Source organism: Mirounga angustirostris, unplaced genomic scaffold, assembly GCF_029215605.1.
Source record: "Mirounga angustirostris isolate CCGP_5_RB_7025 unplaced genomic scaffold, mMirAng1.0.hap1 SCAF_7, whole genome shotgun sequence".
Classification (NCBI taxonomy): Eukaryota; Metazoa; Chordata; class Mammalia; order Carnivora; family Phocidae; genus Mirounga; species Mirounga angustirostris.
Window position 1 is genome coordinate 148,468,967 of NW_026991715.1, and position 25,649 is coordinate 148,494,615.

At 44.7% G+C, this 25,649-nt stretch overlaps 1 protein-coding gene across 1 annotated transcript in view; it reads right to left on the reverse strand.

Moving 5' to 3' along the window:
- ADCY2 (adenylate cyclase 2) overlaps nt 1-25,649 on the reverse strand; it is a 388,875-nt gene that overhangs the window by 252,982 nt on the left and 110,244 nt on the right. Inside the window, exon 3 of the mRNA XM_045863676.1 lies at nt 24,091-24,252. Within this exon, the coding sequence (XP_045719632.1) occupies nt 24,091-24,252 (162 nt within the window). The remainder of the gene's footprint in view (nt 1-24,090; nt 24,253-25,649) is intronic.

The window sequence follows — 25,649 nt, forward strand, 5'->3', positions numbered from 1 at the left end:
CTCAGAGAAACACACGGAAGGACATCTGGAGGTGGGGCATGTGTCTGTGGTAGCCAGCTGCTCAGGTGGCCCCCAATGTTCCCCTCCTGCTGGTGCTCATACCCCTGTGCTACCCCTTCCCCTGGGTGTGAGCTGGACCCCGTGATCTGCGCCAGTGATCAGCACGGGCAAAAGGGATGGGTCAGATGTCACTTGCAAGACGAGGTTACAAAGACGGTGGCTTTGTCTTGCTCTTACTTTCTCTCTTGGTGGTACTTTGTTGCCCAGCCCCTCGCTTGCTCTGAAGAAGCTCGTGGCCTATCATGAGCTGCCCTACAGAGAGGGCCGTGTAGCAAGGAACTGAGTGAGGCCACTAGCTAAGAGCTCATGAGAAACTGAGGCTGTCAGACCAACAGTCTACAAGGAACTGAAGCTTGCCAACAACCCCTGGGTAGGTTTGGGTTCACTGCCAGCAAAGCCTTAAGATGTCCCAGCCAACACCTCAACCACGGCCTTGAGACAGACTCAGAGTCAGAGGGTCCAGCCAAGATGTGCTCAGATCCCTGACCCACAGAAACTGTGAGACAGGTGATAAATGTTTTGAGTCACTAGGTTTTGGGGGAATTTGTTATGCAGCTGTAGATAACTACTACACACAGAGAGATGGAAAATTGAGAGGCCAAGTTAGAGAAGCAGAGGTAAGGCGACCCACAGATCAGACACAGTGGAAGCCCCCAACCCTTACCCCTGTCCCCAGGATGGAGGGAAAGGGATGGGGGTGACGGTAGCAGAGCCTGAGGTTAGCGTGCAGAACCAAATTGGGCCTGTCCTTCAGAAGCTGGTACCACAGGGGAGAAGTAACTTTGAGGTCACAAAGAAGGGAAGTATTACTGGCTCTCCATTCCATGTCACCCAAACTTCTGAACCCAGCTGGAGCTGGCAGACCCCAGAGCCTGGGGCACACTCCTGCCAGGTCAGTCCCTGTGATGTGGAGCATCACTCAGGGATCACATGTGCTCTCTCCGTGGGAATTCGTCTCAGCTCACAGCACCTGGGATTCACCTGGTTGTCATTTCTTCTTCATTTCTGCATGATGACCCCTTCTCTTGTCTCCATGTGGAGGGGCTTCCCTGGATGCTCTCCGTCTCTCTCCCCTCACCTTACTCACCCCTCCTTGCAGAGCACAGCGGTGGTGTGGTGGGTGAGACTGGAGAAGGGACAGCCTCCGTGGTGGGCCAGACAATGCCCCACCCAAGACATCTGAACCTGCAAATGCAAGCTCGAATCGTAAAGGGGCTTTGCAGGTTGATTCAGTTCGGGATCTGGGGATGGGAGGTTATCCTGGATGGTCTGGGTAGGTCCACTAAATGGGGCTTTATCTAAGGTGGGGGCAGAAGGATCAGAGAGGTGATAGGAGATGCACCTTTGGAAGGGAGAGGTAGAATAACAGGAACATGGAAGGCAGGAGATGGATTCTCCTATAGACCCTTCCACAGCAGCCACCCTGCCCACACCTTGATCTAACCAACCCCCAGTGAGACCGATTTCATACTTCTCACCACAGCACCACAAGAACAAATCTGTGTTTTTCTAAGCCACAACATTTGTGGTAATTTTTACAGCAGCCACAGGAAACCAATGCTACCTGCTCACCACGGCTAGTCCTTGCTGGCTCTGTAGGGTCTTCGTGCCACAGGGCATGTGAGTGTTGATGGGGGCTCCTTGTCATGGGGAAGGGGCCTACACCGGTGGGCATGCGGAAGGGTGAGTGAAGCACTAGCGAAGTCACTTGCTCTCAGGGCTACTGGAAACACTTTTATCTCTGACTCTGAGTCACGAGTATTACCTCTCAGATGGTTCTGAGAGAAGAGGAAGCTAATATGAGAAGAGCCCCTGAAACCTCAGGAGGTCTCATGTAAGTGAGAGCAATCAAGTAACTGTGCGGGTATAAATACAATATATATAAATATATATACTACTGGTTCTGTTTGCAAGCTGACTGAAACACCTATTATTAAAAAAGGGCTGTCATAGCCGTATTAATTTTGATAAAGCAGACTTCAGAACAAGGAAAATTATCAAAGATAAAGAGTGACATTACATAATGGAAAAAGATCAGATCTTCAAGAACACATAATAATCGTAAATGTGTATGCACCTAACAACAGAGAGTCAAAATACGTAAGATAAAAACTGACAGAACCGAAAGAATAGACAAATCCATGGTTATAGTCAGACTTCATATCCCTCTCTCAGTATCTAATAGACGAAGCAGGCAGAAAACCAGTAAGGATATAAAGGACCTGAACAGCACGACCCATCAACGTGACATTTATACAACACTCCACCTCAAAATATCAGAATACATTCGTCTCAAAAATGCGTGGAAAATTAGTCACAATGGACCACACTCTGGACCTAAAACTAACCTTAACAAATTTGGAAGAGTATAAATCATATAAAGTGTGTTCCCAGGCCATAAAAGAATTAAACTAGACACCAGTAGCAGGAAAATAGCTGGAAGATCCCCCAAATATTTGGAAATTAAACAATATACTCAGAGATAATCTTTCAGGCAAGGAAGTCTCAAAGGAAATTTTAAAATATCCTGAACAAAATGAAAATTAAAAATCCACCTATCAAAATTTGTGAGATGCAGCCAAAGCAGTGCTTAGAGGAAAACTGGTCACATTAAATTTGCATGTTTTAGAAAAGTAGATCTAATATCAATAACATAAGCTTTCGTCTTGGGAAAGTAGAGAAAAAAGAGCTAATTAAACATAAAGCGAACAGAGGGAAGGAGGTAAAATTAGAAGATAAATTAATGAAATTAAAATGGGCAAAATGATAGAGAAAATCAAGAAACATTAAATCTGGTTCTTTGAAAAGATGAATCAAGTTGACAAACTTCTAACCGAGCTAACTAACAATCTTAGGGTAACTGAGGGATTTATACCATATTTGTTTCATGGGATATCCGCATCTTTTTTTTTTTTTTTTTTTGAGAGAGAGAGAGAATGAGAGAGAGCAAGCACATGAGAGGGGGGAGGGTCAGAGGGAGAAGCAGACTCCCTGCCGAGCAGGGAGCCCGATGTGGGACTCGATCCCGGGACTCCAGGATCATGACCTGAGCTGAAGGCAGTCGCCCAACCAACTGAGCCACCCAGGCGCCCTGGGATATCTGCATCTTAAAAGAATTATGCTATTTCTGCTTCCACTTTCATAACTGAATCAGTTAAGGTCTAAAGGAATAAACTGTCAGTGGCATGCACGCATGAAGCCTAGAGTTCTGGCAACTGCCACTGGATGGAAAGTTCAGGACAGCTTCATGGAGAGATCCAGACGGTGGTCCCTGGGATGGGGGCCTGTGTGCCATGGGTTTGCTTCTTTGTTCTTTGCTTTATCTAGCCACACTCGTCTCACATACAGGCTTCTGGATTTTCCAAGAGTCATTCAGGGTAAACTGACTGTAGTTCTTGAGTTGTTTTATTCTTTTTCATTAAAAAGCAAATGCAGAAAACAAGAAGAAAGAGAACTCCCAAGTGATTTTTGTCCGCATCTGGGAAAACAGTGAGTGTCCACATCTTTCCAGTTGGGGCCCCACGGTCAATACTTCTGACTGAATTTGCTCAGCACTGCTCCATCACCAACACCCCACCCCACCATTCCATTTCTGGAAACCTTCACTTCTCAGTGGGCCATGATCCTTTTTCCCTTTCAGTGTTTTACAGAACAGTTTTTACACTGGTACTCTGCACTCTGTGTACACAGTCATGAAGGGACAGAGAAGGGAAAGACCTCAGGATCAATTTCTCCAAACCCCTCTTTAGACAGATGAGGGTATTCGCCTGGGGAGGGCAGCAAAGGGCCTGGAGTCACATGGCTCCTGCCTCATGGTGAAGCTGGCCCCAGAGCCCACGCCCCCAGCTTCCCAGGTCACACCTCCTCCTTCGTTCTTGTCGTTCTGTCCTATTTTCTTATTGCCACTCCAGGAAAGGTGACTCTGGACACATTCCTGTCTCACACCTATAATCGATCACCAGAATTGGGAACTAACGGTTCCTTCATAGGCTTCGAAAACCCCATTCTTTCTATAATACTTTCCCTGACTTTGCTTTAAATTATAATCCAGCATATCTAGCTATTGACCCTGTATCAAAAATTTAATTTCCTCTCAGTTGGCCCTTAAAGTCAAGAAAATCATCTAAGATCTCACTTTTATTATGTGACTCTGGGAAAGCTCTGTCTCCACTGAGTGGATTGCCACTGCAAGAGGGAAGGATACCCAAAGACTCCCACGGCAGTTAGGGGTGGGGGCTCTGCAGTCAGGCTGCCTGGGTCTGAGTCCTACACCTGCCATTGCAAGCTGGGAAACCCAAAGCCACCTGCTGCTTCTCCCAGCCTCAGGGGCCTCTCCACAGTAGCCACAGGAGCGGGATGGTCACCCCGAGGCGAGGTATGTAATGTGCTTGGGAAAACAGACGTTAGTTAACTTAATGTCAATTAATGAGGAAACGTTCATCCATTAGTTATTATCAACCTGTTTTCTGGAAATGCATTTCTTAATAAAAAACATAAAGATAAAGGGGTTGCTGTTAAGTTCATTATTTCCTTTTGTTTTATGTGGATCTGCATCACACGGTCTTGCTTGGGAGACTGGATAATTCTGCTCTTAGGATGCACTCACCATGCAAGCTGCCGCCAACTAAAATCCTTGAAAGGCTTCTTCGAGAAACCCTGCCGCATCATGCAGCTGCCTTTGGTGTGTATGTGGCTCACCTTCTGACTTCCGTCCATTCAAACTAAATCTGATCTTCAGCGATCTGTCGCATGTTCTAATTGGACAAAACTGAGCTTGGCTTTTGTTCTACTTCCATCCCGTTTGGTATCTGCCGCAGACTCATGTCACCGACCTTGCTGTGGGGCTGCTCTCAGCACCAGCTCAGCACCAAGCAAGGCTCTGATTTAAAATATGGGGCAGGTAGAGGAGGGGATGACCCTGCAAAGTGCATCTGAAGACTGCCTCACACCCAGACACAGGGTTACTGGGCACCTTGGAGCTGCCTGCTCCGTCTGGGATGCCCCCCCAGGGGGCGCTGTCTTCCTGGCCACAGGCCACGTTTCTCTCTCTTGCCCCGAAAACCTCAGGCAGGACCTCCAGTGCCTCTCCGAGACAGACACCGTCTGCCTCCCGTATCCCCCAACCCAACACCCCACTGCGTCAACCAACAGCATGTGTTCCCACCAGACCTTTAATAAACGGGAAGCGTTTTGTATTTTCCTGAATATATTTTCATTTTACAACTCTTGCATTTCACACCATCTGCTGATCTGGGCACTTCTTATGCTGCCAGTCAGCTAAAATTTTATTTTTAGCTGCCAGCTTTGGGCAGACCATGAAAACCCTGTAGGCTACATTTTCAGAGGTTCAAAACAAAATATCTCAATGGTCTTTGAAGACCCCAGGAGAGTGGACTGGGGCAGAAGCTGAAATTGCTGAGAATCACTAGCTAGTTATTTCACGAAGAGAGAAACGAAAACAGCTACAAATGGAAAAGGATCAAGTAACCGGGGCTTATGTAACGGTATCGTGCACACTGGTCAGGAGCGCTGACTATAAACATGCAACCGTATGCGAAAGGCAGCAACAGGGGGAATTCTCAGCAAAGAGAGAGAAACCGGACAGCTGAATGGGCAGATTGCTGGGAAGACCGCAATGGACAGGAGGGGCATCCTTAAGTGCCTTGTCTCCTAAGAACGCTCTGATCTCCCCTTAATCCCTCCCTCAACTTGGAGTACATAAGAGAAGCTGAGTGAGGAGCACAGCAGGAGCGTTACGAATCAACCATCCTTTAGTAAAACGTCCAGATTTTTTCACCAACAGCTGTCCGTCTTTCAAAACAGACCCAGCTAGGGCACAAGGAGCAAGAGGTGCTGACCAGCATATCCCGGAATATCTTCATTCTGCTCTTTTGGACACTCTGTGGGGAAATGTTTAGCTGCACCCCCCCGCCCCGCAGGCTGAAGAATGGACGGCACGTGCACCTCAACTTCCCAGCCAGTTACACAGTTTTGAAAAACGTGACTGGGTTACAGGAAATCCAAAGCACCTGTTTAAAATCCAGCAGAGGATGCTGAGGCACGCTCAGGGCACAAGAGAAATCAGAGGTGGGAAAAGGAGGTACCTTCCAAGTCTTACAGCAAGAGTGGAGGCACTGAGACCAATTAAATACAAATTAATCTCACGTTCACCAGGGACGTGACAAAGGGAGGCATCTTCCGAGGCTCCCTGAATAAGATGGAGATGTATTTCTAGAAGAAAGGGGTGCTTTGGAAATTGCCTAAGTTTCTGAGAAATAACAAGTTATATTTTGTTAAAAGAATTTTAAAGGATTCTGTGGGGTGGTAAGTTACTGGAGTGAAAATAAGATTTCTAGTTGTTATTCTAGGACAGGCCCGTGGGCCAAGTCTGGCCAATGCATGATTCTGTCAATAAAGTTTTATTGGCACACAGCCAGCCACATCTGTTTGCTTGCATGTTGCTCACAGCAGTTCGTGCACTACAGCGAGCAGAGCTGAGCACTTGCCACTGAGACCAGATGGCCCCCAAATCCAAAAATATTTCCTCTGTGGTTCTTCCTAGAAAAAGACCATGAAGCCCTGTTGTAGATCACATACAGGTCTTCCTTCCCGGCTCACGGTCTCAGCCATAAGCCCCACTGGTAATCTCACAGCTGGGTGACCAGTGAGATGTGCCATCACTTCAAAGCCCCATCCACCTTCTCAGGGCAGAATATGGTAGTATGGATGTCTAGACTGCGCTGGACTATTTAGTGAAGAATTCTGTTATAGAGGAAAGAATCATCTCCCTTTGTAAACTGTTACGAGTCCCGTGTTACTTAAAGGTCTCCCAGTAGACACTAAGGTGCTTGAAGTCTTTTTGTTATTACCATTTTAAACTGAGTCTTTTTGGTAGCCCTTAGAAAGGACTGGAATGTAGCAGTTACTCAAAATACGTCTTTAGATAGATTAATGAACCTGTAATTGACATTAATGTAGTATGTTATCTAAATTTATGAGAACAGATTCATTAAAATTGTAACCTGATTTGCAAAAGTAATACAATTTAATTAGAGCTATTATTATTGTTAAAGAAATTAGTTTTGAAAACCACTTCTTATAAGCACCTCCCATACCACATCATGATTCTCTACTGTTGTGGACATTTAACTGTTGCTCTAACTGATGCAGTATACAGTTTCCCCTTAAGGTTAACACGATTCGCCCACTAGCTGTTCTAAGAAATCACCATGGCATTCTTTGCTGGATGTAGAGTGTTTTCACCCATTTACATGCCTCAGGAAATTCTCTCCTAACTTTAAAAGTTGATTATGTGTGTGTTACTGAAAAATAACAAAAAATATGCTACAGAAAGAAAAAACCCAGAAAGCTACAAGCTCATGAGTGTCTGCCATTTATTGGCCCCTTGATGTGGGCCAAGCACTCAGCTAGGAATTACGGACGCCTGAGCCCTAATCCCCGGTCCTCTTCTGTCGCTGGCCCTCCTTTACAGATAAGTAAACAGACGGTGAGAGAAGCTAAATCACTCGCTAAAATTCCTACAACCAATTCATGCACAACTGGGATTTGAGCCCGAGTCTTTTTGACTCGAAAATTAAAGCTCTTTCCATCATGCATCGCACTGCCTTGAAAAGGGAAAACACACCTTTTAATTCTGGGGGATTCGGCAAAAAATATTCCACAAAAGAATTTAACTTCTATCTTTGCTCCCACAGCACCGGAGTGGGCTTTCCTCGATCCAGAGCACGAGGTTCACCAGGGCAGATGGGGCAGTAGCTGGGGCACTCAGAGAACACCTGGGCGCCTACTGTGGCCCAGAGGGCCAAGACCAAAGTCCCTTCCACAAGGAGCGCCCAGACAGTGCAGTAGTCAGGGGACAGCACCCGACGCCAGGTTCACGGGCCAGGAGGCCTTTCTGGGGGTGACACCTAGGCTGCCACTCAAGCACTGTCCCGGTGACAATGGTGGGCTGTTCCAGACAGAGGACAGAATGGAGGCAAAGCACAATCAGGTGCCTGCATGTAAGCTCAGCATCTGCAGAGCTCAGAGTCCCCGGAGGGAAGGGTGGGGACGAGGCAACACATCGCAGGGCCTCACGCACTGCGCCAAACACAGCTGGGTGACTTGTTCTGCAGGGGATGAAGGATGACAAGGGCAGACTTGAGCTTCAGGATGGTCCCTGGGAGAGTCGTGAGTCAGGCCTCGAGCCGGGCCTGGCATCCCTGCAGTTCCCTCAGCAGCAAGGGAGGCATCCATCCTGACTCCAGGCAGGGGCATCAGGGTGTAGGGCAGGAAGGAGACTTGGCAGAGAGTAAAGGAGGGACAATGAACAGAAGCTGGTCTCTAGTAGGACGAGATGATGAGGGACATGTGGGAGGGACAAGATGGGCCCCAACCTAAAGGCGGGGAAGCCAGGGGATGGTGGTGCCACTCACAGGATGCAGCACAAGAAGGAGTTGAGTTTGGGGGATGCTTTGTTCGAAATGCCCATGGGGGCTGAAGTGGAGGTACTGAGTAAACTCATATTTCAGACAAATAATTACTGAGACCTGGAGCCAGAGGTCATCAAAATGGTCCTTATGTTGCGCAAGGGCCAAGAGGCCTGAGATCAAACAGAAATTCTTTTGGTCTGTGGATATTATAAATATTAGATTTTAAAACATGCTAAATAAAAATGAGAATCTTCACCGGCCCAATAGACAAGCTCAAAAGAGTCTGTAAGATTTGCAGTAAGAATCTACTCTAACCCCAAGATAAAAACCTAGCTTTTTTATCGAAAACCACAAAATTCCTTAAATTCCACAGGAGACAGAGTTAAGGGAAGGAAATGAAGGAACCATGTACTTTATATGTTTACTTTTATTTACTTATTTATTTTAAAGATTTTATTTATCTCGGAGAGAGAGAGAAGAGAGAGTACATGTACAAGCATGAGTGGGCGGGGCGGGGGGAGGGGGAGAGAAGCGGACTCCCTGCCGGGCAGGGAGCCTGATGCGGGGCTCCATCCCAGGACCCCAGGATCATGACCCAAGCTGAAGGCAGACACTTAACTGACTGAGCCACCCAGGTGCCCTGATATGTTTACTTTTAAATTTTGTTTAGAAATGACAGCTTTTACTCTAAAACTTATAGATCAGCATGAAACCCTACTTATAATAAAAACCTGACCCGAACTCCTCAAAAGCCACACAAACTGTTAGATGAGTTGGTAAAGGCAAACTCCAGTTGAGGGAAATAACCAGAACAGGTTTGATACACAGAAGGTCATGCAACATAAAGAACAAAAAATGCAGGGGAATGATCAGCAAGGAGATACTGTAGTATTACAGTCATGAGGTCCCGGTCCCCAGAGTCATCTGAGAAGGTTCTTTAAGGGAGGTAATTAAAAGGATAATCAACTACACCAGTTACTACTGAACCAACTCTGCAGGGCTTGCCAGGCGCTGACAGGAATGGGTAGCACTCCCACCCGCACAGGGGAGGCTTCTGCTGGGATTCATCCACCTCTATCTGAATAAGCATCATCTCTATTCCACAACCGCTGGATGTGCCTGGAAGTGATGTGGCTGAGGGTGGAAATGTGTTTCGCTGCATCTGGGACTTACAACTCCGGATGAGTAGAACTGCCGGCATCTGGGTAATGATCTTCAGCAGGGAAAGCTGAAGATTCCAAAGGGAAGCCCACCTCTGCTGCAGAGAACCAGCTTTGTACTCCATCAAGAATGGCAGTCTTCAACCTGCTCAGAATCTTAAGCCAGAGGTTTAGATTGAAGTATAACCCATAGCTTACAGCACTAAGTACTTCATGGACCAAACTTCCTGAGCTATGTGTAAGGCAGATCATCTCTGTGTCTTCAGGACTTTTGAAAATGTCTTCATTTCTGTATGAATAGGAAAGCAAATTGGGGACCCTCTCTGTCTAAACAGCTAAAATAAGGTGATCGCTAGACGCAGAGACAAAGCTCACAGGGGCTATTGGACTCTCTATGTATCAATGTTAACATCACTGGAGCCAGTTCAATTTTGTCTCCTTTTCCTGCCATGACAAGTCATCCCATGTCCTTGAACTTCTCTTTCTATATCCTGTTTCCTAGTTCCTCAACCATCTTTGTATCTTTCCTCAGATTCCTCTATAATACTGTAAATGGGAAGAGCTCAGGAAGGAATTAAAACTCCATGTGAAGATCTGACTGATTTTGAGAACAAGAGAACACAGAGGTTCAAGGCTATTGGGACTGTGGTCACTCCTCCCGATTCTCTCTAAAGGACGCCACCACCGCACCGACTCTACATTCAGCATCATGACTGCAGATGGTGCAACAAGGAGGAACTGCCCATTATTCTCCTGATTCGGTGATATCAAAGGCACCGAGATGCTTACATTTGGGTATGTGTTTGCGTGCCCATTCATTCAGCCCCTCACGGGCATATTCATGCATGCAATCAGTTAACAGCATGTACCCTCGGTGCTGGGACAAATAAGCATATTAAAAAGCTTTAGTTCCTGCCACCGACATCAGAAGCTCACCTCAAAACCCCAGGAATGTGCAACAGAAGGACACACAGACAAAGAAGCACACTGAAATGGGATGGGATGATTCCTGCAGAAGACAGCAAGAGCAAAGAGCAGGATGCTTATGGACATGGGGAACAGGGAGGCAGCCCCCACCTCCAGACAAGGGATGCCCACTTGTCACACTGCGGCTGAGGACAGGGACCGCTTCACCACCTGGACTCTGCCTCTGTTCCGCATCTGTCTGCCTCCTGGCAGAGCAATTTGAAAAGAGAAATGAAGAACAGGAGTGCTCAGGGGTTAGAGCTTAAGACTTGCAGGATAGGTCCTACACACCACGCTGAGACTCAGACCTGCAAAACATAGTAAGCCAGGCAAGGCAACTGCTAGACTGAACTGTAGCCCCGCCCCCAATCCATATGTGGAAGGTCTAACCCCCAACATGACTGTATTTGGAATAAAGGAAGTAATTCACATTATAAGGGTGGAGCCCTGATCTGCTTAGATTTTAGTGTCCTTATAAGAAGAGACGCAAGAGCATGGACACTCGTTCTCGTCGTTTTTCCCTCTCCCTCTCTTTCTCCCTTTCTTCCCCAGCACCCTCTTCCCTCCCATATGAGAACACAGCAAAAAGGTAGCTCTTGCCAGAACCCAAGCATATTGGCACCCTGATCTCAGACTTCCAACATCCAGAACTGTGAGAAAATAAATATCTGTTGTTTAAACCACTCAGTCTGTGGTGTTTTGTTATAGCAGCCTGAGCTGACTAATACAACTCATGGCTAGGAATCTTAGAAAAATATTCCATATGGTAATAAAACTCTAGTTAGTCTCTATCTTTTCTTCTTCCCCTTCCCATCTTTGGTTACCATCTTGATCTAGAGTTTGAGGCTTAGACATGGCACTGAAGGTGAAATTTTAAAGAAACCAAAGAAAAGATTAAAAACTAAACACTTCCATTTTGACCCACAAAGATAACATTTCTTCTTTTCCTAGAAATTATTCGTAACACCAAAGAGCATGGGAAATACACATGTAATTTATATTTTCAACAAAATTAGTAGATCAATAGAACCTCCAAACTCCAAGCACGTGTGAGGACTACCTAAAACACGCAGGGCTCAGTGGTAGGAAGCCAAGGAAAGACACCATAAGAGGGCCCTCATGGAGGAGTCTGCAGATGTCAGAAAGGAAGTAGAGAGGTACCTATCCAGGGTGAGGGACCCACCCAGATGCATGAAGGCCAAGTCCCTGGTTTGGAACTGTAGGAATGTTAGTGGGAGCCTCCTGCATTCAGTACATTCGGGAGGCTAGTCTCCAGAAGGAATGACCTCATTATTCTTAAGTAATCTCTACACCCAACCTGGGGCTCAAACCTACAACCCCAAAATTGAGAGATGCATGCTCTACTGACTGAGCCAGCCAGGCACCTCAAGAACATTCAGCATTCATAGTAACAGTGTTCATCTTAAAAGAATTCTAGAAAATGGAAACTGAAGCTAAAAGTATCAATAAAACTTCAAATCACAGTAAACTTGCTAGACTTCAAAAATAAGGGGGTCCGGAGGGCATCCAGGCAGAAAGATCAATTCTGTAGTAAAGAAAAAGAAAACTTCAGGCTGGCCTTTGACTACCAATGACTTCAATACATTCCAAAAAGTAGAAATAACATAGAAAATTGTCTAATCTCAATGCAAAAAACAAACAAACAAACAAAAAAACCCTAAAATAACTAAGAGAGAAAAGAAAAATCCTCCATCCCCAGGGGCTCAGTGGGGAGGGGACACTAAAGTTTCTCTACGTAAAAAATAAACTCAAACTAAATTAGCAAAATATCTAGAAAATAATGATGATAGGCACATATAAGGCATGGAGCTAAAGCAGGTTTTAGAGGAAAATCTGTAGCCAGTCAATACTTATATAAAGAAACAAGAGAGAAAATATAAATAAATAAATGGCTTAAGCATCAAACACAAGAAGTTAGGAATAAAAAGTAAATAAATAAGCAAGCAAAATCAAAACAAACCCAAGAAAAACTACTGGAAGAAATTAACAAAGCAAAAAACTGAACTAAAAAAATCCCTTAATAAAAGTAATAAATATATCCACAACATCCCTTAATAAAAGTAATAAATATATCCACAACTCATTCTTTGGAGAAATAAAAGTAAAATGAACAAAACATTAGAGAGATGAATCAGGAATTAACAGAGAAAGGGAAAATCTCAAGAATAAGAAAGTAACCAGGGAATAATTGAAGCAAACACAGATACAGAGGTAATTAAAACCAGGAAGAGAGATTACTCAACACTATGAAAATCACTGAAAGCTTGGATGAAAGAGACTGTATTTATAAGAAAATACCTTTGACAGAAACAAACTCTAGAAGAGAAAGTAAATCTAAACAGAAGAATTTTCATAGGAAAGAAAGGGGAATGGCATCTGATCTAATCTAGTCTAATCTACAGGAATGTTTGGGATGAAAGGTACTCATACATGAGTAGAGCACTCAGAACCACCCCTGGCCCAAGGCCAGTGCTGCTTGTTTGCTCTTATTACAATCAAAATAAATGCAAAATCTTTCATAACTTATTGGCCAAAGGAATCAAGCATCAAATAGATGAATATGACCTATTGAGTTAATTCCAAAATTTCAAGAATGTTCAATATTACACAATGGGAAAAATCATACAATCCTGCCCAAGGCGACAAAAACTATCTTTTAATACATTCAAGATCCATTTTTAAAGAAAAACAAAAGAGAAAATAAGACCTCTCTAGTAGGAATAGATGGTTACTTCCTTCAAATTATAAAACTTACTTAACCCAAAAGCCAACATATTGATTAAAGGACAGACATCAATCCTACTATATAAAAAACAAAACAAAACAAAACAAATGGGTAACTGTGTCTCCTACCACCACCTTAATGTTAATTTTTTCTGAAGGTACTAGGCAAGGCAATTGGAAAGAAAATTAAAACTCTAAAAATGGAAATTCACTTGAAAATTACGTGATTATCCATCTGGAAAACCTAAGAAGATCAAATAAAAAGTTACTATAAGCAATGAGAGAATTCACAAGTTGTCGGAAGAAGTGTATTCACTGGAAACCTTTAGAAATCCTTCTCTCAACTTTTTAAAAAATGACCACATCACCGATTTTTAAAAATGGGGACAATGAGTCAATGGCTGATGTTTAGTTGCCCTACCTACCTGCAACCATTCCTGAGGAATCCTTGGTGCTTGCCCTCTGGATGTGACAGTTTTGTTTAAACGACGGTGGAATTTCCTGATGTCTCCTCACTCTAAATTCTCCTCGTTTTGCTTTACTTTCCTATGTGTTACCATGAATATCTTCCAACAAGGTATCTTGCTATGTCATGCACCACAGAGCTTAGTCGTATCTGAGCAGGCAAAGGAAGGGGAACCCCACAGCCACTGGCTCAGAGACTACATGGAGGGTTTGCACCAGTCTGTGCCAGGAGCGGAGTGGAGCCAGAGTTCAGTTGTGGATGTTGGTATCTCTAGTGGGCTGGAGAGAAGCCCCTAAAGCTCCCCTACTGGTAACCTCAGAATATGACCTTTTTTGAAATAAGGGTCTTTGCAGAGGTTAATCATGTTAAGAATGTTGTGTGAGATCATCTTGAATTCAGAGTAGGGCTCTAAAGACAATGACCAGTGTCTCTGTAAGAGATGGAAGGGGTGGAGATGCAGAGACACAAAGGGAAGAAGGCCATTTGAAGATGGACACATAGAGTGGAATTTTGAAGCCCAACACCAAAGAATGCCAAGAGCAGCTAGCAACAACCAGAAGCTAGAGAAAGGCATGGACGCATTCTCCCTCGGAGCCTCTAGAGGGAATGACTCTGCCAACACCATGATTTTGACTTCTGCGAGAGAATACATTTCACAGTTTAGAAAGTGCTGTTGTTTTCAGCACCCATGTTGGTGGTACTTTTTGTTACAGTTGCGCCACCCCTCAGCTGGGGGTGGTACAAGTGATACAAAGACACAGAGCTGTACTGGTGCAGGTCCCTCTAACGACAGAACTGACACACTGGATGGCCAGATCCACCTTAAACCACGTGGCTGTTCTGAGTGGGGTAAAATCGCAACCCCCAAGGTTGGCTGGGGAACAAGAGCAGGCTTCTCCAGAGAACAAGACACTCCAGAGAAAGGATGGCACAGAAGCCCAAGATGTCCTACTCAAAGTGACCCTATAAATGTCTCCTCTTGTACTTCTCCCTCTCACTCTTGACAAGGAGTGAGCTCTAACTCAGAGATTTCCAAAACCAGGCATTCCATTAACCCACAGGAGCTCAGATCCTCAGGCATTAGCAAAACTTCCAAATCACTCATTAGTAGAGGGTGGGCTTCTAGTATCTCAGCAGGATGAAGCTCACTGCCTTGAGTCTGGGTGGGCACACTGAGGAATGGTCAACCAGTCCAGACCTTTGCCCTGAGGGATTTGCTCATGTATAATCCAACTCTTGCCCTACTCAATTCCATAGGCCATTTGGGAATCTGCTTATTGACACATTTCCCAAAAATATTTTTATGTCCCATTACTCTTAGTTTCTGTAAAAATCATTTAAACTTAGCAAAATACATCACTGTTGCTTGTCTACTATTTATTAAGCCCCGTTTGATAACTGGTTCTTCAGACATGCTAGTTCACTGAATCAGCACCAAGGCCAGCAACTATCCAGGGCAGTCCCTGTTACTGCCACCATTTTACAGTAATGAAAACTGAGTAAACTAAAGAATTAGTCCAAGTTCATGCAGTGTTGCAGGCTGGTCTTTCAGGAAGCACATTCTGAGACAGAGTTCAATGTTTATGAGGGAGCGCCCTTGGGATCAATGGCTGTGGGGAGGGAAGGAAGCCGGACTAATAAGCAGAGGCAGAAAGCGAGCTGTGATGCAGGCCCACTTTAGAGAAACCCACAGAAACTCCAGAGTTTACATGGCCACCAGCGTTGCCCTGCAGTGGTCCAGACTGGATAGAATCTATATGCCCACCACAAGCAGTCACGGATGCAGGCCATCCTTGAAAAGACATAACCTTGTGCTGGCAGCTCTATGCAGCTGAGACAGCCTTAAAGAGTCTAAGGGCTGAAAGTCAGCTGCCAACAACACCCCCAAGAGGTGGACAACAAGTCTTTCCTTGAGGGGTCTCTGGGTGGTCCTGCTCCATGAGCACCGCACACAGCTATAAAGTGGGGAGCAACAGAATCCTAACTGAGTCTATCTGAGACCAAAGTGCTTGCTCTGTCCACCAGCCTGCACTCTCTGCCACGTCAAAACACTCACGAGCTGCTTGAGAAGGATATCAAAAATGATTAACCCAGTGTGTCTGGCGAGCAAGATCTCACATCTCCTAGGAGAGGCAAAAATTGATGCACATTATTCTCAGAGAGGGCATGCTGTGATTATTGTTGTAAAAACAGACAGAAAGTACATCTCTTCTCTCTGCTCCCAGCCTGCCAGGTCTGACACACTCCACAAACATAATGAAAATGCTGCAGGTACATCACCAAAGCCATCGTTATTATTAATACCTGATGGTTATGAGCACTAACCATGCACCTGGCCCAGGTAACTCCTTTTCATTTTTTATCTCATTTAATCATGTCTGCTGCCCTCAGAAGAAGCTATTATTACTATTCCCGCACTACAGATAACTAGGAACATCTCCAGGCCTGTCTCCCAGGGACTGTGTGTACATCCTCTCTCTGCTGCACCTAATCATTGGGTTTCTCTACTCTTTAAAGAGATCCCTTGGAACCATGATGAAATTCTTGCTCAAGTCAAGCTGTAGATATACTTTTCTCTCAAGTTCATACAAGTCAGCAAATCCATCATTCATCCTGCAAGTACAAGGAAGGAGTCCTGTGTGACTCACCCTAGGAGTGCTGATTTTCTTATTGTCTTCCAGGGGTTTTGAAGAGCAATTATAGATGGGTTAATAAATGATTAGAATCAGTATCTTTCACAAATTATCCTCAACAATAAACACTTGGAATGGACAGAGCCTCCGATTTTTTTTTTTTTTAAAGATTTTATTTACTTGTTTGACAGAGAGATAGCGAGAGCAGGAACACAAGCAGGGGGAGTGGGAGAGGGAGAAGCAGACTTCCCGAGCAGGGAGCCCGATGTGGGACTCGATCCCAGGACCCTGGGATCATGACCCGAGCCGAAGGCAGACGCTTAACGACTGAGCCACCCAAGGAGCCCCAGAGCCTCCGATTTTTGTATACAATGGAACACGGTTGCCTGGGTTGGAGAACACGTGAGGAAAATCACCTGTCGAGATACCAATCAGTGAGTATGCTAGTCAACCTGTAATAGATCTGTAATGTATCATATTTGATATGAATCCAGTGCTTTGAATGAACAGGGCGCACAGAGCTCCAATGACAGAATCCAGGAGAGGATACAGACCACTGAAGGGGGACCAACCGGCATTGTTCATTTTCAAGAAGTCCTTCTTTTTTCCTGCTCCTTTGATCAAATTTCCAAGACAAAACTCATGGTCTAATAGGGCTCCCCTTTACTTCTGTTCCTTCTACTCCCTCCTCAAAATAGCCTCACTAATGTTGAAAAATAAACCTAGGTCTCATTCCATCATCATGGTAAAATGATTAATTATCAACAGGAAAGTTCTCTGTTGAGTATTCCTGCCATTTCATTCTAGAAAGTGCCAGAGCATTTTTAAAGCAATAGGATGCCCTGCAGGAAAGTGTGAATTATGTTGTTCACTCTTTCCACCAAACTCTCTGGTGGGATGATGGTGTGAAGCTCCTGCCATTTAAAGGAGAGGTAGGGATTCCTGTGGGGCTGGGGAAGGACAAGGAGGGAACAAGGAGAGAGGGATGTGGAGTGCCTTTAGATTTGCTTCAGGATTTAGTCACATCAGACACTTTCTTATTTCTGGCTCTTTTCCATGCTTACCCCGACTCTTTCCAAATCACAATGTCTTTAGAACCCATAAGTGATAGCTTGCTAAAATGGGATACAGATCATACTCAATTTGTAGCTAGATGCTACACGAAATGAATAGTGGTACAGTCTCCTTCCTTCGCTTTTGTGGAAAATATTAATATCCTGCACTTCTCCAAAGACAAAACAGTAGCAAGGGAGATCCAAATTCTCAACAATTAGTCTCCTCCAGAGCCAGAAACCGGGCAGCTGGTAACCTGCTATTTTCCTTTTGAGCTTCTCAGATTAGATCCTAAATGCAATTTAATTCCAGATGCCAGTATACAGTTCCTGAATTATGCTGAAGAGGAATCAGTTGCATAACAAAGCTGCATTACTCCTGATTACACTCTTGCCACAGATGACGGGTTTGTTTTCCACTTTAGGTCCAAACTAAAATTGTTTTTCAAACTGTATCATAAATATACCAAAGTATCCACTGCCTAAAGGAATCCTGTAACATTTACCAGAAATATGAGTAACCCTGTTAAAAATCAATAAGCACTCCTTAGCTTATCTTCTTTAATAAATACGGATTCCCATATACCTGGCTTGTGTACATCAATCTATATTCAAATTCCTTCTTGTCTCATAGGAAAATAAAAGATCCATGACATGAAAATCTAGAATGTGGTATGAATATTAAGGAAATGAAAATATAGGAAAAGTAAGTGAGCTTCAGGTTAGAAAATGTAATCATGATAAATAAACAGGGCCATTTGGCAATTCCTTGAGGGTGGTTCAGTACCCTGCAGGCAGGGATGCTGACTGGCAAACGGTGAAGAGACAGCAGGTACATCTGAGATGTACAGGCTGCAGGCTGGACCAAGGCTCCTGAGCGATGGATCCACTGTCCCTGTCTGGGAGGCAAGGTTTCTGCTCAGCCTCCCAATCTTGTCTCAGAGCTGAGCAACTGCCACCCTCACCCCTGGGCTCAAGCAGAAGGCAGTACCACAGCACGATGGGGGGAGGTTTCAGGCTGTTTTCCTAACCTCGGTCTCCCTTGGCCTGGATATAGCCATAAACAAAAAGGACTCCTTGCTGCTCTCAGAGTCAAATGCAGGCTCTCCTACTAATATGAGGGAACTTCTTATTTTCTAGTTAACCACCAATTGCTAAGGACTTTTGGTGCTCACACAAAATTTATGATTGATAAATAATAATATATTTTTCTTGGGGCGCCTGGGTGGCTCAGTCGGTTAGGCATCCAACTCTTGATTTTGGCTCAGGTCATGATCTCAGGGACATGAGATGTAGACCCGTGTTGGGCTCCTCGCTCAGCAGGAAGTCTTCTTGAGATTTTCTCTCTCTCTCACTCTCCCTCTGCCCCTCTCCTCTAAAATAAATAAATAAATCTTTAAAAAATAAAAATACATTCTTCTTACACAGACCACATAAAACTGCTCTTCTCTAAGTTTCCTGATATTTAAGGATCGTCCCAGATTCCAGAAAAACTGTCCTTTGGAACCCAGTTAGGAAAATAAAGACGAAGAAGTTGCAAGAAAAGTTGAGAGACTAGGACAAAGGGGATCACAGAAAGCCGCTGAAAAGAATCTCTTTCTCTTCCACAAGTAAACCCTGCTCAAAATGTGTTCCTTCTCTTCCATTTCCTTGCCCCATCCTCTCCTCCTGCTCCTCTTGTCCTTTTCCTTCTCTCCTGAATGGGGCCTTTTAATTTTATTTAGTTACTTATTTATTTAATTTCTTTTAGAGGGAGAGAGAGAGGGAAAGCGATGGTGTGCATGTGCACGAGCAGGGGGGGAGGGGCAGAGGGCGAGGGTAAGAGAGAACCTTAAGCAGACTCTCTGTTGAGCATGGAGCATGAGCAGGGCTCAATCTTACCACCCTGAGATCATGACCTGAGCTGAAATCAAGAGCTGGACGCCCAACCGATTGAGCCACCCAGGCACCCCTCCTTCTCTCCTGAATAACTCAGCCCCCAGCCATCAGGCAGAGGAAGAAACAGCTGCACCTACAGGGGACCAGGGAAGCTAAACTCGCCCACAGTGATAAAGCTGGGCTGGGTCCCAGAAGAGTCTACAATGGGGAAAACACAGAGGACAGAGCCCCAGTTGGGAGAGGGGACCTCATAGGGATGAGGTGTCAGAGCCTGAGCCAGGGAAGGGGGGCATGTGTGAGGGGAAGGGAATTTGGGTGAAGTGAGAAGGCACCTGTGTGGCAGTAGGGGCGGGAACTGAGATAGGAGACTGGTTCCATACCAGGATTGATCCAATAAATAAATATATTAAGGATCATGGGAACTACATTGTCAAGGAGTTACAATGGAAAGGGAAAAAACTGGCATGGAACCCATGGCGGGTTGAAAATACCAGTGTGAAGTCATGGTACTTAATATGGAAGCATAGATAAAAGTAGATGTAGGTGTAGATGCGTGTGAACCTTGCCTTGGGAGTACTGACAACCAAGTGGGAATGGAAAGACCTGAAGCCCAGATCTTGCTTGCAAGTGCCATTCTTCAAGAAAAAGACCCACAGCTCCTCGGAGAGATGGTGGATTTCAGAGCCATGGCAGGGAAAGCATGAGAAAGCATGTACAGGCTGCAGGCTGGACCAAGAAAAGTGAAAGTGAGGAAGTGCTCTAAGAGTGAGAGGGACACATCAAAAAAGGTACAGAAGCCAGCTTGAAGGGGCACCCGTGGGACAAATCTGAGCCCATACAGGTATCAAAATAAACAGTGATGGTCGTGGCTTATAACCCACTGTATAGAACAGAGAAACACAAGAGCGTGTAGACATCAACAAGTAAATAAAACAGGATATTTGCCTGGTTTCAAAGTACATTTCCACAAAATACGTCTTAGTAACAAAGAGTAATCCCAAAGTGGGAAAGTCTGGTGGACACACCATCACACTAATGACCAACATAAATAATGAGATCCTGACAGAACATGATGGGAACACACCATCACTTCTGTGATTCCTGCCAAAGATGCATAGCCTGAATCTATTCTTGAGGAAACATCAGACAGACTGAAACTGAAGGACATTTGATGAAATACCTGGTCTGTAATCTTCAAAAGTGTTAAGATCTTGAAAGCCAAGGGGAGACTAAGGAGTCGCTCCAGACTGAAGGAGACCAAAGAGACTTGAGAACACACTGCAACATTGCAGGATTCTGATCTGGGCCCTTTTCTAGAAACGACGTTATTGGGGAAGCTGGAGGAATCTGAATGGCAGCAGCAGAGCAATGTGAATTTCCCAGTTTTGTCGGTTGCATTATGGTTAAGTAGAATGGCACTGTAGGAAATGCAGCCTAAAGCATTTAGAGGCAAGGGGACATCAGATTGGCAATCCATCTTTCAATGGACTAGGAAAAAAAAAATTATCTGTATTAGATTTAGAACTTACTGATGGGTCTGTGATTGTGTCAAAATAAAAGTTAAAAAAGCTGTTAGGGATTATACTTTATGTTTAAATGCATTAGAAATTACCATTCATGATTTTCAGTTATTAACTAAATTTCCTCAGTTCAGTGACAGAGCATAGCCTGAAGCTGAATTCTACTTCAAGTCAAATGCTGGGAAAATAAATTTCCTGAGAAAAATGAACTCTGTTAATCACCATGGAAGGGAATAGGGTTTTCTATGATGTCAGCATTTTGGTGCTATTGATGGATTGCCAATGTTCAAAAAATTAAGTGAACAAATATTCTTAATACAGATCCATGCTAAATAAAATGCATTCCTTCTTTGATGGCTTGGAAGGCAGGGTAATACTGATCATCACTCATGGGCAAACCTTTTTATAGGAAACCAGTATCTTTTATTTTATGTAGTTTTGACTTAAACAATTACACTGCAGGAATATAACCACCTAATCTATAGCATTCTAATTTATGTACACGGTTCATAAACAGAACTAAGTGGGGGTCCTGGGTGGCTCAGTAGGTTAAGCATTTGATTCTTGATTTCGGCTCCAGTCATGATCTCAGGATTGTGAGATGGAGCCCTGCATCTGGCTCCATCCTGGGTGTGAAGCCTGCTTAAGATTCTCTCTCTCCCTCTCCCTCTACTCCTCCACCCCCGCTCGTGCTGTCAATCTCTCTCTAAAATAAAATAAAATAAATAAAATAAATAAAATAAAAAATAAAATAAAATAAAATAAACAGAACTCAGTTAAGTGTTCTTCTCACATGACAAACCAGCGCTATTTGTAGGTTGTATGTCCTATAATCTACAGTGGCCAAAGGTATTTAGAGGTCTTTTTCTCATTACTCTGACATTTACCAATGACCTTCCATTTTTAATCTGTCAGCATCTTCTGTCTTTCCTGTATCTTGGAATCACTGTGAAATTACTTATGAAGAAAGGAAAAACTGACATTCCGTTCTTTTGCTCCTTTCAATGTTATTCTATGAAATATGTGGAATGAAAAGCTTGTCTTCTTTCTGCTATTCCAGAATTATCCCATCTCTGGCTGTCCACTGATAAGAATTATCTGCCTTTGTGTGTTTTGAAAATTGAGTAATTAAATATTTAAGATTGCATTCTTTCCCAATTTTTTTTAACGAATGGAAGAAACTAAAAATGCTTTAAAAGACCAAACCCACTACAATATGTAATGACCTAGAATAAACCAGGGTCTTTACCCCGCCACCTATTTTTAACCCCATTTAATCTTTACAGCATGTATCTTTTTTTTTTTAATTTTTTCAAGATTTTATTTATTCATTCAAGACACACAGAGAGAGAGAGAGCACGAGCAGGGGGAGAGGCAGAGGGAGAAGCAGGCTCCCCCTGAGCCAGGAGCTGGACATGGGGCTCTATCCCAGGACCCTGGGATCATGACCCGAGCCGAAGGCAGATGCTTAACCATCTGAGCCACCCAGGCACCCCATTACAGGCATGTATCTTAATCCTCATTTCCCAGATATTTTTTTTTTCTATTATACCTGCCCCACAGACACTATTTATTCATGAAGGGGCAGAAGGACAGGTACAACATGTTCAAGGGATGTCTTCCAGGGGAGCCTAAAACCAGGAAGGTGACATAAGCCCTGAAAACACGCTCGACAGTCCTGATGCCCGTGTGGCGAGGACTTTCCCACAGTGATTTTCATACTGTCAGCTGGTGGAGCAGCTTACATACTCCTTCCTCCTGCAAAAACATACCCACCACCCAGGCCCCATTACAGGGAGAATAGCAAAGTGAATTTACGAGAGAAAGGAGAAATGTCCCATAAATACCTTCAAGGGAAATTGCCATGCAGCAGATGGAAGCAAAGCCAGGACAGCGCTCCGGTAAGAAGGAACACGTTCCCCACCTGTCCCCAGGCACAGCTGGATTGTTTCTTCTTTTCCTAAACCACCACCTTCTTCCTTCCATTTGATTAGTTCCTGACCAGTCTCCCTGTGCATCCCGGGAGGTACAGGCTACTCCGGTCATTCACAGGCAGTGCACCCAAGGATGAGGCTTGCCTCCTGGTCTGAGCCCGCCCGCGTGAACCTGCGGCCCACGGCACACAATCACGTCAGCCTGCGGCCCACCGCGCAGGACCCCTGGGCTTGCGGCCCACCGCGCAGGAACAGGGCCAGGGCGCTCACTTGCACAGTGCCAACAAAGGACGTCTCACGAATGCAGGGCTTACTGAACGCTGTGTTATGAGCTCTAGGAGAGGAATATTGAGAAAAGGGATCCCTAGAGAGCTTTCCAACTCAGGGATTACTAGACAGCCAAGGATAAGCCTCCAGTTCCATTTCAAGATTCCAAATAAAGCATTCCATCAACTGAATGACAAACTGGGTTCTCAGACCCCACGGGGCTCACGTGAGCCACGTCTAAAATCCCCTTTTCAACGGCAGTGTTGTTCGTTCACCAATTCTGTCAGTGCCTCCCGCATTTTACACCATGGCTGCTTTTCTTAAATGTTTGAGTCTAATAAAACAAAATTAGTCATACCTGTTCCAGGTAAAAAAAGGAACTCAGGAATAACTCCAAACCACTGACCCTCAGGTACGGATGAGGGTGCGGATGTACATAGGAAATCAAATCGCTTTTTTAAATGCTTTCAACTAATTAAATACAATGGCTTCTTTGAAATGACATTTATTAGTAAAGCTAAATTTGCTGTCGTGGCATTTTAAAGACCTTTTTCATGCCCTTGGACCTGCCAGATTAGGAAATGGAGCAATCTTTTCTCCTCCGTGAAGAAGGGGTTTTAGATATCCAGGTGGAGAGAGGTGGGGGAGAATTATGAATTTAATTGTGTAAGTTATTTTCACTCTAAAAATAAAAGTGCTAAAATAGAATAGCTTGTAAGCCTCACAATCATACCACCATTCAGCAATCCGCAAGATGGAACCACCATTTCTAATTTTCACTGATGCTGATGGCTAAGTGTGGATTCCACTAATGGAGGCAGGTGTGGCTGGCTACCCACCAGAAACAATGGAGTCCACAGCAGAGAGCAGAGCTTGAGCACCTGCCAGGTACCAACAGCCCCACCCTGAACCAGCACACGGCACCCCTGGCACGCAGGGTGGGGTGGTGAGGGCCAGCAGAGGTGAGGCGCACCCACCTGCCAGACCAGGTGCTCCTTGGTCCCTGGCGTGGCCGACAGGCAGACGCTCAGCACGATGGTGTGGGAGGAGGAGGTGAGCACGCTGGCAATGATGGCGTCTCGCATGTTGAAGGGCAGCATGGTGTACACCACGAAGATGATGAAGAGGAAGAACGATACCTATGGGAAAAGAACAGGGAGAGTCACAGAGGGTCCCCATTCCCCCACTGCTCCCCCTCTCCTTCCCATTAATGGCTGCACCAAACACCATGACCAGCACCCATTTAGAGAGTGGGATTATGATAAAACAAGACAGCGTGTTCAGACAAACCCAATGGATTACAATGAAGGACTAACTATCATGAGGAAGAAAAATCGTCCTTTTCCAAAATTGGGGGATTTCCAGTTTTGAGACCCAACCCACTGCAGACATTAGGTAACTCTGAGCACTTTCTGGATCTGGATGCAAAGGGGGTCCTAAACTCCCTGGGTTTCGTATCCACACTTCAGCACGCATATCTGGATTCCTGAGTTCTGTTTCAAACTGTTTCCGGAGACCCATGGAGGACGGACAGGTATTATCCGGGGGAGCTGGGAGCTGGAAAGTAGAAACAGTGTGGCCATGTAACAAACAAAATGAAACAGCTTAGGGATGGTTCAGCTGTTAGGAAACTGAACAGTTTGGCAGTTTCTCAAAAAGTGAAATGCACAATTACCATATGACCCAGAGATTCCATTCTCAAGTCTATGCCCTAACGAACTGAAAACAGGTACTCAAACCAATGCATGGACACACGTTCGTAATACGTAATAGCACTATTCGCAATAGGCAAAAGGTGTTAACAACACAAATGTCCACCAGTGGAGGAACGGATAAGCAGCCTGTGGTGCACCTAGGCAGTGGAGTACTAATCAGCCAGAGAAAGGAAGTATGGATAGGTGTTTTCACATGGAGGAACCTCAAAAACATTATGCTAAGTGAATATAGCTAGGGCAAAAGACCCCCCATCGTAAGGTTCCATTTCTGTGAGCTATCTAGAATAAATAAATCTACAGAGGCAGAAAACAAAGTGGAGGCTGGCAGGGGCTATAAAGGGGAAGTGGGAAGTAACTACCTGATAGGAGCAGAGTTCCCTTTTGGGTGATGACAGTCTTTCTGGAACTGGATGCAGGTGTTTGTTGCACAACACCGTGAACGTACTAAATGCCATCCAATTCTTCCTTTTCAAACGGCTAATTTATGTTACATGAATGTCTCCTCGATAAAAAATAAATCAATATGAAAGCTCAGAGAAAGATTTGGAATGAAAGTAAAATGGTTTAGTAGGTCATAAAACAGGCCATTTTCATTTCAAAAGCAGCAGAGACAGAAGGACATGGAGAAGGATGAAAAGGTGATAAATCAAGTGGGAAGAGCCAAGGTCAGGGAAACAGAAGAGTGGCATCTGGTGAGCTCTGCCACACGGCTCTTCACTCAAGAACAGAAGCGAAGCTAAGGGAAGAACTCGTCCCACATTCAGAGTGATCCATGCTTCACAAGGAACCCCAAATCCCAGCGCAGCTGGAAGGGCACAGAG